This window comes from Akebia trifoliata, chromosome 3 (genome assembly GCF_017979445.1).
Source record: "Akebia trifoliata isolate Shusen 1 chromosome 3, ASM1797944v1, whole genome shotgun sequence".
NCBI classification, from domain to species: Eukaryota; Viridiplantae; Streptophyta; class Magnoliopsida; order Ranunculales; family Lardizabalaceae; genus Akebia; species Akebia trifoliata.
This window is the reverse complement of record NC_141377.1, coordinates 8,287,530-8,304,032: the sequence shown is the minus strand read 5'-3', so window position 1 is coordinate 8,304,032 and position 16,503 is coordinate 8,287,530. Positions and strand designations below refer to the sequence as shown.

The 16,503-nt window shown below is 35.4% G+C and overlaps 1 protein-coding gene across 1 annotated transcript in view; it reads right to left on the bottom strand.

The window, feature by feature from the left end:
• LOC147405873 (putative mitochondrial-processing peptidase subunit beta, mitochondrial) overlaps positions 1-15,989 on the bottom strand; it is a 28,091-nt gene extending 12,102 nt beyond the window's left edge. Inside the window, exons 1-5 of the mRNA XM_086433755.1 lie at positions 15,166-15,989; positions 4,551-4,715; positions 4,246-4,383; positions 3,957-4,108; positions 3,729-3,837 (exon numbers count right to left, since the gene is read on the bottom strand). Coding sequence (XP_086289881.1) covers positions 3,729-3,837; positions 3,957-4,108; positions 4,246-4,383; positions 4,551-4,715; positions 15,166-15,831 — 1,230 coding nt within the window. The 5' untranslated portion in view covers positions 15,832-15,989. The remainder of the gene's footprint in view (positions 1-3,728; positions 3,838-3,956; positions 4,109-4,245; positions 4,384-4,550; positions 4,716-15,165) is intronic.
• Between the last annotated feature and the right edge of the window lie 514 nt (positions 15,990-16,503).

Here is a 16,503-nt window from a genome sequence, read left to right as displayed (position 1 = left end):
TTACATTTGAAGGGAAAGATCAAAAAATAGATGAGAAGAAATAACTCGTCACTCCCAATAAGAAAGAAATGACTATACATGGCTGGAGGATTACCAGACCCCAGAGAAATAAAAAGAATAAAAATCGATGTAGGCAAATCACTCAAGAGAGAAGATGGAAGAATAAAAGTGTAACTTGTTCAAGTTCTGGGCAAATGCTCACAACTGACTACAACTTCATAAAGGGATTTTAAACAGTAAATTATACCCTAGAATTGATCTCCAACCATCCAATATCATGAGGATGAACAGTTTAGATCACTTAGGCTTGTTTGATTGCATATGGAAAATAGGTGAGAAAGTCACTTTACATGGAAAATAACATTTTCCATTTGTTTGATTAGTTTTTGTCATTGAAAATTATTTTCCACCCTCTTCCAAAAACCAGAACCCATACTCATGAGAAAAGGAAATCCACCCTCAATCAAACCCCTACCCCTTCTTCTTTTTCTTCTTCTTCCCCACCACCACCACCATCGTCTCGCCCTCACTGTCACAACCTCCGGTCACCCACTTTCTTTTTCTCTCCCCCTCTTCATCTTCCTCTTCCTCTTCTTTGTATTTCATTTTTTTCTTTCCCTGGTATTTCCCAGGTACAATCAGACATTGGATACCAATTTTCCATGTTGCCATTTTCCCACCATCATTTTTCAATGGAATTGCCTTTTCTATGCAATCAAACAGGCCCTAAATAAATACCCTAAGAAATTACAAGAAAATATCCTAAAGATAAAATTACGAAATTGCCTATAAAACAAAAATTGTTCCCTAAACCCATCAAAACAACAACTGAAACGACAAAGCTGTTCTAGATGGATAGATCGTTTTTAGCTACCCAATGCCAAAAATTCAGACTGCTAGAGATGTGGAGTCAACCTGACATATTCTACATTACCCTTTCCATCATTCCTGGATCCTATCTCCCCTTTCTCATCTAAAAAGGTACTCCATCACGGCTCCATAAAATCTGAAGATTTTCTCCTCCAAGTTTCTGACATATTGCATGGATTATTCTAAATGGGAAAAGTACTGTATCACTCCAGATATTCTAGTTTGACACTTTCAGATTTGTTTCTTATTTTTCTGTTTACTAGCAAGAACATTTACTTCTACCTTTTCCAAAATTTTCCCATCTGGCAAATCTAAAAGGGCAATATCTATTCTTGAGCCCACAAATCCTACCATTCAAGTTTCACAGAATGTGACACTCCATATCTATGCGACTCCTAAACTAGTATCCATATCAGTGCAATATAGTTATATACCAACTCGGATATTGCAACACTCTCAAATAACTGAAATAGAAACTCTTCTGAGAACTGAATCCTTTAAAAAGAAGGAAAAAAGTTGTAATTCCACCTAATTCATAAATTCACCGCCAAGCCTTCCAGAAGTACCATCCACCTCACTCCTTTCACAAACATGGGTTCAATACCATCATTTACCAGCGATTGAAAAAAAAATACCATCCCTATACTCGTCATGGAAAGATTGGCCCTCTATATGGGCAGAACCTCCAAATGGTCAAAGTCCCTCAATGAATTTGAATAACCACCACAGCCAAATACGTTCATTCTAAATTTTTCATATTTTACATGGTAAAATGACTTTGAAAATACCAGCATGTGCCCACTTGGTGTGACTAAGACTAGGAAAACTGGTTTTGGCCCATCGAAGGAAAAAAATTAAGATTAGGAGTGAATGAGCAGTACCCAAGTCCCCAAGTTGATATTTCCAATAGTTCCTCCAACCCTCAAAATTCCTTTTGTCCCAAAATAACTTGTTGCTTACATATATAAAATGGGGAAAAAAATCATCAAAATTATGCTTAATGTGATGATAAGGGATTCCTACTCCTAAATTGTGTTATGCGAGTGTTTGAAGAGCGGCTTTTAGTTTCCCGTTCGTCAAAAGCACTTTCCAAAGTCAAAAGCATGTCTAGTGAGCAGTTAACTTCCGAATCCCCACAAAATCCAGAAGTCAAAAAGATGCCAAAAGTCAAAGTTGCCCATACCACTTTTGGCTTCTCATTTTTGCAGGAAGCCTAACAGATGAAAATTATGGGATTTGGGGATCAAAAAGTCTTCTTTTTAATTATTAACAAAAATACAATCAGCCATTTTTACGATTCCCTCTCTTTTCATTTTCACTCCACACACCCACACCACCAAAAGTTGCTTCTTAGTTGATTTTCATTACCATAAGATGTTTTTGAGTTATTTCATCAAAAGCTTCGAAGCTTGTAGAAACATTTCCACCAAAAAAGCACTTTTGGGATTGTCAATAAATAACCAACGCACAATCGCTCACAGAAGTGATCCATAAAAGCACTTCAGCTGAAAACACAACTACGCCAAATGGGCTTATAATTGGAAAGCAAACTTTTTTGAGTTTCCATGCTAAGAAAAACGCATACGACTTCAAAAATGGCCTTGAAACTAGGATTCTTGGCCTATAATTCTTGAACAAATGCCTTAAAACACTATAAAAAATAAAATGCATGTGAGAAACATCTATTTCACTCTATAAGGAGAAAGAAAATAGTATGACACTTATGAGACTTGGCATGCGCATTTCAGGCAATTGAGTATATTGCATCGTCTCCCAATTTTTAATCCCACATCAGTCAAAAACAATCATCTCTTTAAACTTATTAATTGCAAATTTTGGCGCTTGGTTTCGGGCTCCAAAAGGCACACATTTTTCCTATCAATTGTTTGGTGTTTGTTCAGGAAATGATTTGAGGTCTAGAAGAGATTCCGATAGCTGTGGAGCATTTGACGAAATCAACTAAAATGCTGCTTCCAGTGATGAGGATATATGAATTATAAAGACTAAATAGTCTGAGCATTTTCATCATTAACTAAAAAATACAGATATTTTCATCCCAAAATCCTATAATTTTCGTCTCTTTTGGCTTCCCACAAAAGCAAGAAAAAGTTAAAAAGTGGATTAGGAAAACTTCAGCTTCTAACCCATTTTTGACTTCTAAATTTTGCAGAAATCCAGAAGCCAAGTACCCACCAAACATGCTTTTAACTCCAAAAAATGATTTTGATGGACGAAGAGCTAAAAGCCGCCTCAAAACACTACGTCAAACGCAACTTTAGCCTCCTGCTAATAAATAAGCATAGCTTCTCCATCCATCCTATCCCAACTCCAAAACCTAACTATGGTGAAAAATCAATGAAGTTGTTGTGACTTAACACAAATTCAAACTCAAATGGTCATGTGAATTGGTTGACTAAAAAGTACCTCAACTCTTCCCATTCTTTGTATGACAAGGAATCTTAAGGATCAGTTTTCTTATGTCGAGAAGGAGTTTCCTTGACAAATTAGTTCTAGAGAAAAATAATTCTCTAGCAGAATGGAACATCTAGGTTTGGACGCATAATGGAAAATCACGCAAATTTCCAATTCTAGCGATTGATCATGACTGCAAAATCTCTGGGAAATTAGTGTAAAATCGATGTAAAGAACCATGTTCGAACAAACACAGTATTGCGCCAAACAAAAATATGAATCCTAACAGTTATAATTGCATGATAAGAACTCCCTGTAACATTTAGAATGCTATCAGTTATATTGCTTTCTTTTACTTGGATATTCTGAATAAAATCATTATATAACTAAAATAGAAAAACAGTCTGCTTAGATTACTCTAATTGACAAAAACCAAGTGATCTTACCTTAGCAATAGCATAAACACCGAATAGACCAGTGTCTTTATAATTGGTGTTAAAAGCCATCATGCTCTCAGCTATTTCATTAATGCCAACCCTCTGTGCAAGCTCAGAACTGTTTACAGATCAGCAAACCTAATCAAAATATGTCCTCACAACAAAATAATCACCGTGTCAGAAAGAAAAGTTACAAATCCTATCTCCCAAACAAGTAGAGGCATGAAAGACACTCACCCCATGTGCTTTCCCCCTCCTGTGTTCTTATTCCAAGAGCCTAGCATGGACTGCATGACCATCAAAGCAATGGAATCTGGGTCTGTCCAAGATGCTCCATTGAATGCAACCGCAAATTGGGCAAGAGGAACATCATCGTCAATTATCCGAACCTGAGTAGTCATGAAACAATTAGCAGGACTACAAAAGTACATTGAAGGAACCATGAAAATAAATCAAAGGGACAACGAAATATTTTTTTTCCAAGAAACAGAAAGAGATTGTAAAGTATCAAAGTATAAACACACACCTCAGAACCAGTAAAAATTGCTGGTTCTTTCGCAACCAACTGAGAAGCTGTAGTAGGATCAGTAGACAGCTTTGTAAACAGTTTCTTTACTTGCTCAACAACATCCTCGTGCTTAACAGCTCCAGCAGCAGCAATCACCTGAAATACAGGTCCCAGCAACAAATATCAAGATGACCTCCAAACGTGTGACTCATGCAGCCAGGCATAATCAAGGCTGCATGATAAACAGAGGTTTCGAATTTTGACCGAAACCAATTCCGTAATAAAACTAGAAAGATAGACCTTGTTCACTGTAGTTGACTTACCATTCTGGGAGCTGTGTAATGAGTTGAAATGTAGTTCTGAAGATGAGCTTTTGTGATTGTCTTAATATTTTGAGCAGGTCCCAGTATGGTTCTTCCTAAAGGAGTGTATTGGAATGCAGTTGCATGCAAATGGTCAAAAATAACTTCCTCAGCTTGGCCCTCCACCTACAGGAAAAATCATACATAGATCTTATAATTTATCCATCAAAATTCTCAGACCCACTAGCTAGTTTATAGCAAAAGCTACGTATCAGAGACAGAAACAAAGCAAAGAAGGCATTAGAAAATTTTCATGAATAGCCACTTTCATTAGCTTGTCCATAAGTATTTGGAAAAAAAAATGAAAAAGAAAAAAAAGACAATGGATGCCCTTATTTTATTTGTTTGTTTGGAAGTTCACCAATTCTTAATCAAAACAAAGAACAAATTCTCTCAGCGAGATAAGCTTTAAGCAAATCAGATAAGAACTGTTAAGAAATATCCATAACCTGAGTTTGATGAACATTAAATTGCTAATTTTGAATTTATCGCAATGAAAGCCATCTCCACATTTAAACCATAAAACAAAAACAAAAAAATGTAGTCTCCAGAAAAACTACAATTTCAAAATATTAGCTTTTGAATTCCAAAATTATTTTGAAAAAACAAAATCTTTTATTTTAAGAAAAGATTTTATTTGATTTTACACTTGCCAGAACTAAACAAAGTGGAATGGAGAAACAAGATTCATCTGACCCCAAATCTTAGGGATAAGGCATTGTTGTTGTTGTTTACTTGCCAAAACTAAAAAAGTGGTTCGTGGTTAAAGACCAACCATGTTAGCCTCTTTTAGAATGTCTAGGTTTCTAGACCCCCTAACTACATTTACCTATGGTGTTAATGGAATAGTAGGAAAATACTCTCTTCTAAACCTCTCAAAATGAATCTCCACATCTAAACCCTAAAACAAATAAACCAACAAAATGTACACTTTCTAGTAAAACCCACATTCTTCAACAATCTCAAACTGTTAGCTTTTGTGTTTCGAAATTATTTTTAAAATCCAAAATTGTGTTGTAAGAAAATATTTTATTTGGTTACACATAACATAACTAAACATAGTGGAATTGGAGGAATAGGATTTCAGAGTGATGTGGCAATATAAGTTTTTTCTGAAAATCTTTAAAAAAGTATTCTTCAGATAAAAATCTTTCATCAAAAGATTTAAAGAAAAGAAACAAGAATGTTAAAGACTGGAAGCTTTTTTTTTTTTTTTTGTGGGGTGAGGGAACAAATCTAAATAGAAAAGAACTAAAGCTAGCACGTCGACCTTCATCACAGAATAGGAAGAGAATGTTCGAGGTTTCAGTTGCTTGACAAGAGGTGCAAGTTACAAAGGATCTAAAAGACATGCGGAGAACAAGCGAACAAGAGCAACTACACATACTCTTGTTGTTGCCCTTGCTTTTGTTGTCGCTTTGTATATGACGTCTACTTCGAATAAGAAAAAACAAACAAGAACCTGAGTAGAGAATACTCCGCCTCCTGCTACGGTTCCTAAGCCATTACTCATATTCCTTCTTGTTGGCATTGGCTAATATCAAATTATGGTTGTCGATTCCAATGGCTAATACATACAAGAATGAGGATCTGCAGGAGGCTCCCGTGTTGTCAAAACTACACCTAGCTCCATTTTGGCCACCTAGATCATCCAAGCGACTAAGGCCCACCCACTTTAAGCACAATGTCGAAAAGTGGGGATAAAATGATAATTTTGTGTAATATTTTTGTAGAAATCTGGTCCAAGGGGCATTTAATCATTTTATAACATTAAGGGTATCTCAAATATTCGCCCAAATTCGGAGGGCAACACCTAAAATTAAAAGATATTTAGAAAGGGCACTAAACCACTTGGATATTGGCGGTTACATGATTTATCTTGCATACATGTTAGTTACGGACATACTAGCTTATTAGGTAGTTTAACTTGGTATAATCTTGGCAATGGCATATTTATTCTACTTTTTCACTTTTTTTACATGACCTTTACTACATTTAAAAATTAAAACATTAGTTTTTCGTCGTTTAAATTTCACTAATTGCTTTCAAAAACCTTGGAGTGGAGGAATAGGATTTATTAGCTTTTTTTAGAATGCCTTTGTTTCAAGATCCTCAAACTACATTTACATATGCACTTAATGGAAGAATAGGAGGGGAAAGTGAGAGAACTCCCTCAAACCTCTCACAAAGAACAATCCCACATTGTAATGAAGGGGGAGCTCATGAGTTTCATATTACCACCAGGTGAGAATAAACTTGGAATTGAGTCACTTGAAGAGTGAGTCAACTCAAAAAGGAGCCACAATAATTACACCTACCATGTCGGCCCGTGAGTTTCCACAACCTTCCTACTTAGAATCCAAAGATTTGGCTTCGCACTTTTGATATCTGATTAGTAACATGGGCCAACCCAAAAATTCTCTTGACGATCCTAGCCACAAGAATCAATAACCCAATTAGGTTGAGGTATCTCTCTTGCACAAAAGGCATGGCATGATCATTGAGATTCATGAATGTGCGAGATGTACATTTTTTTAATATACCCAAAAGGTGTGTATGGAGTATGAGCAGGTTACATGCACATAGTCATCTTAGTAGTAGTATAAAGAATGCAAACCTATATGATACCCATAAAGAAAACATTGGTGGCCCAAGCGTCAAATCATGGACACCTTATGTTGAGTATGAGATGAGTTGGAAGAAGAATGCAAAAGAAGAGAGCAAATAAGATTTTCATTCATAGCACATGTATTGGTGTGTCAATAAGAGCGAGTTACTTTTGAAGCATACAACAAAAATATACACAAGAAATGTGTTTGAGAAATTTAAGAAATAATTGATGAAAATGATGCATGATAGAATTGAAAAAGAACGAGGAATTAATGATGGATATCAAATGTATGTAGTGAAAACTAAATTTAGTACACCTGACGTGTTTGTGGTAAATTTTATTTGGAAACATATGAGGGTATATGCGAACGTCAAAAATTTGAATTTGTTGGAATACTTTGTCGACATTGTACAAAGGTTTTTGTTGGACATAACATTGATATCATACCGTCCAACTTTATTCTTGGAAGGTGAAGAAAAGAAATCAATTGTAAATTTATAATAATGAATACACATACAATAGATGATGAGAAAGGACAGTCATAAGCAATGAAACTTAGTTCTCTAGATCAATACAGTATTAAATTGGCTTGTATTGCAGCATCTTCAGCCAAGGGATTCATGATATTACGAAATAACTACAATAAAATATCCAAAAAACTTTGCGAAACTAAACCTCATCTGATTCCATATCCTTTAATTGATGGATCCAAAGATACAGATAAGAAATGCAGTAATAACCAATCCCAATTGTTACTTTTGGAGCCAAATACCTTGCAAACAAAAGTAGGAAGAAAGATGAAAATGTAAAAGAAAATGTTCAAAATCCTGATAAATTGAAGAGTAGTATTAAGTTGGCCCAAAAAGTTAAGAATCCCAACAAACCCATACAAATTTGAAAGGGAATACATTCTCTGATGAATCATATTAAATCTTCAAACCCAACAATATTTTTAGAATCCCAACAAATATCCCATATACCAAATAAGAATAATGAATTTGCTTTACCTCAAAGCACCCTGCAAATCGAGAGAGAAATGGAGAGTCAGGTGTGGAATGGGGAACCATATCGATGATGAATGTGTTACACGAATTGTTAAGTTGATGTGTTATAGATTAGAGTGCTGCCAAGGTGTAAAAGGTAGTTGTTTCGAGAAGATGAAGAGTCGTTGCAATGAATCCTCTTGAGTAAGGTTTAAAGAAAAGGTGAAGGGCAAAGAAGACGATGGGGTTGCTTTGGATATAAAAGTAAATTATTTTAAGATAAGTGTATATTCATCAAACAAAAAGCATATTTAAATATTAACAGATTGCGTAAGTAGAAAAGAATATCTTTTTACACGATCCACAACTATTTGAGTGTCTACTGGCACTTTTTGATTGCAATTGAAAGACATAAGCCTACATGCACGGTTGTTTAGGAACCTAAAAGTTTTAACCTCTAATCAAATCTTGCCACATACACACCGTTTGTATTCTAAAGAAATTGGACTCTGTTCTGAATCATAACTCTTCTTGTAATTTCAAATATTAACTAACTTGATTTTTGGGACGTGTGATAGCATTTACCACATTTGACTTTTCAACTCAGACTTATAATCTTTGTTTTGACCAAAATGATCCTGAATATATTAACTTTATCACAAACACAAATGAGAAATGCAGTACTTTTGGATCCAAATACCTTGCCAACGAAGAGTAGGAAGAAAGATGAAAATGTGGTAAAAGAAAATCTTTAAATCCTAATAGATTGAAGAGCAATATTGAGTTGGCCCAAAAAGTTAAGAATCCCAACCCATACAAATTTGTAAGGGAATATTTTCTCTAATGAATCATATTGAATCTTTAAACCCAACAATATTTTGAAAAGTCAATAGTTTAAAATTTGAACTCCAAAAATGCGACATATTAACATATAAAGTTGTTATATTCAAGATCATTTGGTCAAAACAAAAAAAATATAAGGCTAAGTTGAAAAGTCAAATGTAGTAAATACTATCACACATCCCAAAATCAAGTTGGTTAATTTTTGAAGTTACAAAAAGAATTAGAATCCAAAACAGAGTCCAATTTCTTTAGAATACAAACGATGTCTACGTGGCAAGATTTGATTAGAGGTTAAAACTCATAGGCTCCTAAACAACAGTGCACGTAGCCCTATGTGTTTCAATTCCAATAAAAAAGTGCCACGTAGACACTCAAATAATCGTGGATCGCGTAAAAAAATATTTTTTTTACTTATGCAATCTATTAAAATTTAACCATTTGTTGGGATTCTTAAAATATTGTTGGGTTTGAAGATAACATTTTTAACTTCGCAAGATTTTTTAAATATGTCATTGTAGTTATCTCGTAACATTATAAATCCCACGACTAAAGATGTTGTAATATAAGCCAATTTAATACCATATTGACATAGATAATTAAATCTCATTGCTTCTGATTATTCGTTCTTATCATCTATTATATGTGAATTCATAATTATAAATTTATAATTGATTTTTTTTCTCCATATTCCAAGAATAAAATTGGACGGTATTATATCAATGTCATGTCCAATAAAAACTTTTGTAAAATACCAACAGATTCGATATTTTTTGCATTCGCATTTACCCTCGTATGTTTCCAAATTAAATTTCACCAAACTCCTCGGGCACACCAAATTTAGTTTTCACTACATACATTTAATATTCATCATCAATTCCTTGCTCTTCTTCAATTCTATAATGCATCACTTTCACCCATTCTTTCTTAAATTTCAAAAACACATTTCTACTGTACACTTTTGACGCATGCTTCAGAAGAAACTCACCCTTATTGATACATCGATACATGTGCTCTGAATGAAAATCTTATTTGCTCTCTTCTTTTGCATTTTTCTTCAAAGTCAACTCATACTTAACAACAAATTCTCTAATATTTCATACCCACAAAATAAGTGTTACGATTATTCACTGGCGGCACCCACGACTCCCGTATTTCAAACAACAGTTGCAACCATTCATTTTGTTTCATACAATTATCCTTGATTACGGTCTTCCGCTGGTTTTTGAACTCCTCCTCAATGTATGTATACACTTTTGCATTTTACCTTTGAATTCATAATTCTTAAAGTATATATGGGATAATTTCTCGACAAACTTTTTCTTAGTGTATCATGTAGAAAAACTTATGCAATTGCTTTTCTCATTGTCAAATCTTGCTCGGTGATTATTGATATCAAATGTTGTCCTCTCATTGCTTGTAGCCAAGTCTCAAATAACCATATGAAAGTCACTTTTGTCTCATCTTGTAGAGAAACACCCCCAAATTGTATAAACTGCAAGTAGTGGTTTACTCCAGTAAATGGGATGAATGGCATATCAAATTTGTTTGTCGGTAAGTTATGTCAAATGTCACCACATCCCCAAAATATTAATATATCATTCATGACCTAGCATCAACCCAAAAAAAATAGTTGCCCTATCTTATCCATCGCACTATATCGCGTAAACAAATTATTGATTTTCGACTCGTTTCTACTTTTAAGTAGTTGAACATTGTTGTGTATTCTCCCCTTCCAGCTGCTTGTGTCTAACATTCCTCAAATGGTTGTAACAATCTTTGTTATCGAAACCGATCAAATTCCCACTAAGAATTGTTGAAATTTTGCCAATTGACATGTTTTCTCTTTGGAATGTTTCAACTAAATCCCTAACTGCTTTCAGCATATTTCGACTTGACCTAATATTCATTTTCCTCGTTGGTGTAACCACCTTGTGATTATGGTCATCGTTGAAAATCGATATTTTCCATCAAGTAGTATATTTGTCATTTAAAATGTGCATTGATGCCTTACAACCACATTTAATAGTAGTATAACTTCTATTTGTCTTCTACACAGTTTCATTCCCAAATGTTGTCCCCTCTTCTACCGTTTTAGGGGTAAATTTACCTTCATGTGAGCAAACATATGTTATTATGATCGCCTCATACGACCCTATCGTGACTTAATAGCAACTTGAATACAAATCCAAAATCCTTGCTGATGTTTGTAATTCTCATAATACTTATGAATTTCCTCACTTGAGTTAAAAAGCATCAGCACATACGGTGTTGTTAAATTTTCAACATCTTTGTTGGGACTCAGACAATCAATACTTTCACCACTATCTACTTTGATTGTCGATGATCCCACAATAGCATTAATAAGCACTCCCCCGGATTTTCAACACCAATCATATCCATGATGGACTACTAAAACTAATAAGACATCAAGACTTACATGATTACACACCTAAAAATAATGCATACTGCTTCCTATGAACACCTTCTCTCAAACGACTAGGAGATCACTGTTGGCAAACTTGAAAGGGAGATCATTGGTATACAAAGTTTTTTATTTATCAACAGGACTAGATGAGATACAAGATTAGCCGAATGCATCTCAAAAGAAAATGTAAAATTGATAGTAAGGGACCGAATTGTGACAAATGATAAATCATACAAGAATCACTCGAGATAGATTATCACGAACAAATCACAAAATCTGAGTGAGAGAGAGAGAGAGAGCTACCTTGGGAAGCCAATAAAGAAAGTGAAATTGCCTAAGAGGGCTTCAATATTCGAGAGCTTTACTGGAAAGACTTTCAAAAGATATGTTGCAGAGTTTCAAGAGCTTCAATGTTTGAGAGAAAGAGAGAAAATGTGTGTAAAGTTAGGATTTTTACCTAACAGTTCGGTTCTTCGAGTTACAATTCGGTTGATCCAGCTTTAGGTACTTCAATTGAAGTTGAAGAGAACGAGGATCTCAAACATACAGAGAAAGAGAAAGAGTTCGATTCGATTTTACAGCTTTTAATGGTTAAATTTGTGGGAGGTAGGTGGTTATAATTTTAATTTTGTAAATAATTTAAAAATCGTGCAAAAGTCGTGTCTTGTTTTACAACTATAAAAGCTAATCTTGACTGCCTGATCTCATAACATCCAACAGACATGTTTTATCACGAATTTTGCTTTCCAGTATGGATATATGTATATATGTGTGTGTGTGTATATATATATATATGGGCATGTTCAAAGACATCTAAAATTGACAACTATTTTTAAACAAGCACATGGAAGTTGCCCATTTTTTCAATGTTTTCTACAACACCACCAAATGTCGTTGGATCTTATAAATTGACTGGCATCTAATAGATGTAAAAATAGTTGTCACTTGTAGATGTCCCCCGAACGCGACCCATATATAAATATATATATATAGTAATGCTAGCATCCAATACTTCATGGGGATGTTAGTATTGTCCAACACTTATTTTCCAATAATACCCCTCATTGTTTTGTCTTTTAGCGAAAAAGACAAGGGTGTGTTAGTCTTTTACACAATAAATGTTTTTTTATAAGTATAATATCTATTGAAGAAATGAGGAACAAAATACAAGGAGAGAAGGCCGAGGAAGCCTCTCAATGAAGAGCAAAACGAACGAAAAAATCTAAAACATTAATGATTACAGAAGGAATTCCATCTGAAAATAAAGTCATCGAAAGTAGTCCTCACAAACTCTATGTTCTGTTTTAACCAAAGATACAAAAAGCCCAAGATTTCCAAGAAAACGCCATGAGAACTTCTCATCTTACTTGTGAACACCCTGTTATTTCTCTCGTTCCACAACCCCCAAGCAATGGCTGAGGGAAGCATAGCCCAAAAGTACATTTTTCTGGAGGAGAAAGCATTACTGGCCCACTCTTTTAACAAGAAGAACTTCCGGGGTAAGACCCAGTTAATACGGAATAACCCAAGGAAAATGGACCAAATATCATAAGAAAAAAAACAATGAATTAAAATATGGTCAACAAATTCCCCATCCCTCAAACAAAGAGGACAACAGTTGGGAGTGATCCAACCTCGGGCAATGTAAGGATCCTCCCTAAGGAAGCCAACCAACCAAACAAACAAAATTTAGAATGAACTAACTTGAACTAAATGAAGGACCCCGAGAAGGAGTGCTCAATAAAAGGGATAATCTCAGATCCTTCGTCCTCGCCCATTCCCACCTATCCTGTTCGATTTCGTTGAGATGAAAAGAATGCAAGAGATTAAGGAAAGATATCACTTCTATTAGCTCCCAATCATTAAAGTTTCTCATGAACCCCAAATCCCAAGTAGAACTAGAGTCGTTGCAAATTAAACACTACTGGATCGAGCAATTCTTCTTTAGAGAGCGGTGTACAAGGACGAAAATTAAGTTGCCAAAGACGATATGCCACACCATCTTCCCAGAATCTGATTTTGTCCCCCGTACCACTCTGAATCTAATCCCTCTCTCAAAGTCCTCACCTTAAGAATCCCCTTCCACATACTACACTTATACGAGCCTTTAGCCTCACCGCTATACCATCCTAACTTCTTCTCCCCATACTTAGCCACAATGACCCTCCTCCACGGACTACCCCTCTCATCACCAAACCTCCAAAGTCATTTCCCTAAAAGCGCTCTATTAACTAGTTTAAGACCCTTAATCCCCAGCCCCCCATTCTTCTTGGGCATGTAAATCAATTTCCATCTGACCATATGGTACTTCCTCCTATCATTCTTATCATTCTACAAAAATATCTCATAAGCCTTTCCAATTTGATTTTAACAGACTTAGGAAGCGAAAACAGAGAGAGGAAGTATATCGGGATACTCATCAAGTTGCTTTCGATCAAAGTTACTTTCCCTCCTTCTGATAAATATTTGGCCTTCCATGTGCTTAACCTTTTCTCCAATCTCTCAATCACACATTCCCAAATTATATTACTATTGTAAGGTGCTCCCAACAGTAAACCCAAATAAGACGTGGGTAAAATATCATGCCCACAACTCAAAGTTGCGACTATCAAATGCATATCATTCATATCTCCTACCCCAAAAAGCTTACTCTTTTACAAATTGATATGTAATCCTGAAATAACCTCTAAACAACACAATAAAACACGAAATACTCTCACCTGATTCCTCGAATGGTCCAAAAATAACAATATATTGTCCGCAAATTGTAAGTAGGAAATCAAAGCTCCGACGTTCACCCTAAACCCCTATAGCTTTCTTAAATCAACCGCTCTTCTAAACAATCTATCCAAGGCCTCTGCTAATATAAAAAATCAGAACGGAGATAAAGGATCCCCTTACTTCAACCCTCTCGAACCCCTAAAAAAGTCAGTCAGACTCCCATTGATTAATCGAATAAGATACCGTTGTAGCACATTTCACGATCCAACTGATCCACAATAAATGTTTTTTCCCACAATAAATGCTATGACCATTTAAGTATCTTGAATTAAAAGTCTTTATTGTAGTAAATGTTTTGGCAATCAATGCCAACATAATAAATGTACTTACTGTATAAAAGACTAACATACCCCTGTCTTTTTTATGGAAAGACAAAACAAGGAGGGGTATTATTGAAAAAAAAAGTGTTGGACAATTCTACAAAGGATCAAAACTCCTCTACCAATGGACCCCCATTCTTAATGACTTCAAGGGGGCAGGTTTGATGATTTTATGTTTAGATGGAAGCAATTTGTTTTTTTCGCTTTTGATATTATGATCTTTCTTTGGAATTCGAGGCATACCGCTCTCACCCTCCCCATTTTATTCATTCCAACTCGTATACCATTTATTTTTTCCGAATCAAAAAAAAAATCTTGATTTATCCAAGTTTAAGAAATGCAACTTTTGCAGCAAGAAAATTCCATTTCTTAACGAATTTTGTCTTGTAGTGTGGACAGAAATTCCATCTCTGTCAATTTTAGTTTCATATGCCAACGCAGCAATTAGTCCTGTATTGTTCTCTCTTTTGAGGCCATCCCATCCTCTCTCTTTTCAATAATTTTTCATTTATAAAAAAAAAAACCATATTTTCCCAAAAGACAACGCCTTCTACCATATAATAGCTACAAAATTGGCGAATTATAAAAGAAACTAAATTCTGGATTTTCTTACTTCTTGCATTTCCCGAAGAATAACGTCCCGTTCACGATTGATCCGATCCTCACTAAAGCAAGAATTCTGCAATATATCCGCGAGAATGTCGAGTGCCTTTGGAACATCCTTCTGCATTACCTTAGCATAATAAGTTGTCTGCTCCCTCGACGTATACGCATTCAAATGCCCTCCCATATTCTCAATCTCTTCCTCCAAAACCCTAACCGATCTCTTTTCCGTCCCTTTGAAGATCATATGTTCGAGAAAATGCGCCGTACCATTCGTCTCACCAGTCTCAAACCTACTCCCAGCATCGATCCACACACCGACCGTCGCAGTCCGAGCCGAGAGATCCGACTCTGTTGCAACTCGGAGACCGGTTGGGAGAGTCGTGACTCGAGTTTCAGGAGCTGAGAGGATCTTCGTATGATCTACAAGTACAGGGTGAGGTGAGGCGTGTTGGAGAAATCTTGGATCTGGATTTTCGAGACGCTTGAGCTTCGATTTCACTGCTTCAGCTAATCGATCATAGATCATTACGTTTGGAGAAGGAGAGGAGATCGATGATTCCGAAATTGCGGGAGAAGTTGATGAAGAACGATTGGATTGTAGGAGATAACAAGGGGAAAGGAACGAGGGTTTGTGAGATCTGCGAGTTGCGGCTAACAGTTGCCTGATCGCCATGGCTAGGGTTTGTTGAGGTTTTTTTCTGGTTTGTTAGGGTTTCGGATTTTCGAAGAAAAGAGATTTGTTTTGGGGGAAATAGGAGAATTGAAACTCAAGAACTTGTGAGATTGAGAAGAAGATGAAGGTTAGAAAAATCTCGAGAAAATGCGCGCATTTCTGACACTTGGCTCTTTCTTCTCATTTTTGGGTGACATTTTGGTGAATATTTGAGATACCCCCGTAATTTTTACGCTGATGACATACCCCTTGACCATTTTCTACTATGGAGGACTAACAAAAAAATGACCCAACTAGTAAGCTATTGGCCTATTGCTCTTTAAGATGTGATTCAGCTTTTCTTCAATACTGAATTATATGTGCTAAGGTAATGCAACAATGCAATTTATAGGATTGGTAGATATATTGTACTATCTATGTTGTAAATAAAAAAAATTTGTAAGTTTTTCTATTAAAGGGCATAGTTTAAATTTATTTTTCCATTATTTTATGTATGTTATTACTTTATATTGCAGAAATTGGTTATCTTCATTGTGATATTGGTTGGGTTTATACTAGTAATTTTCGCATACCAGAACATGGAAAAAGTTCGTTGATAAAATGAACATTCAATGAAAGAGGAATGTCGAAAATTTGACAATGAATGACACATTTGAGTTCGATACATTTCAC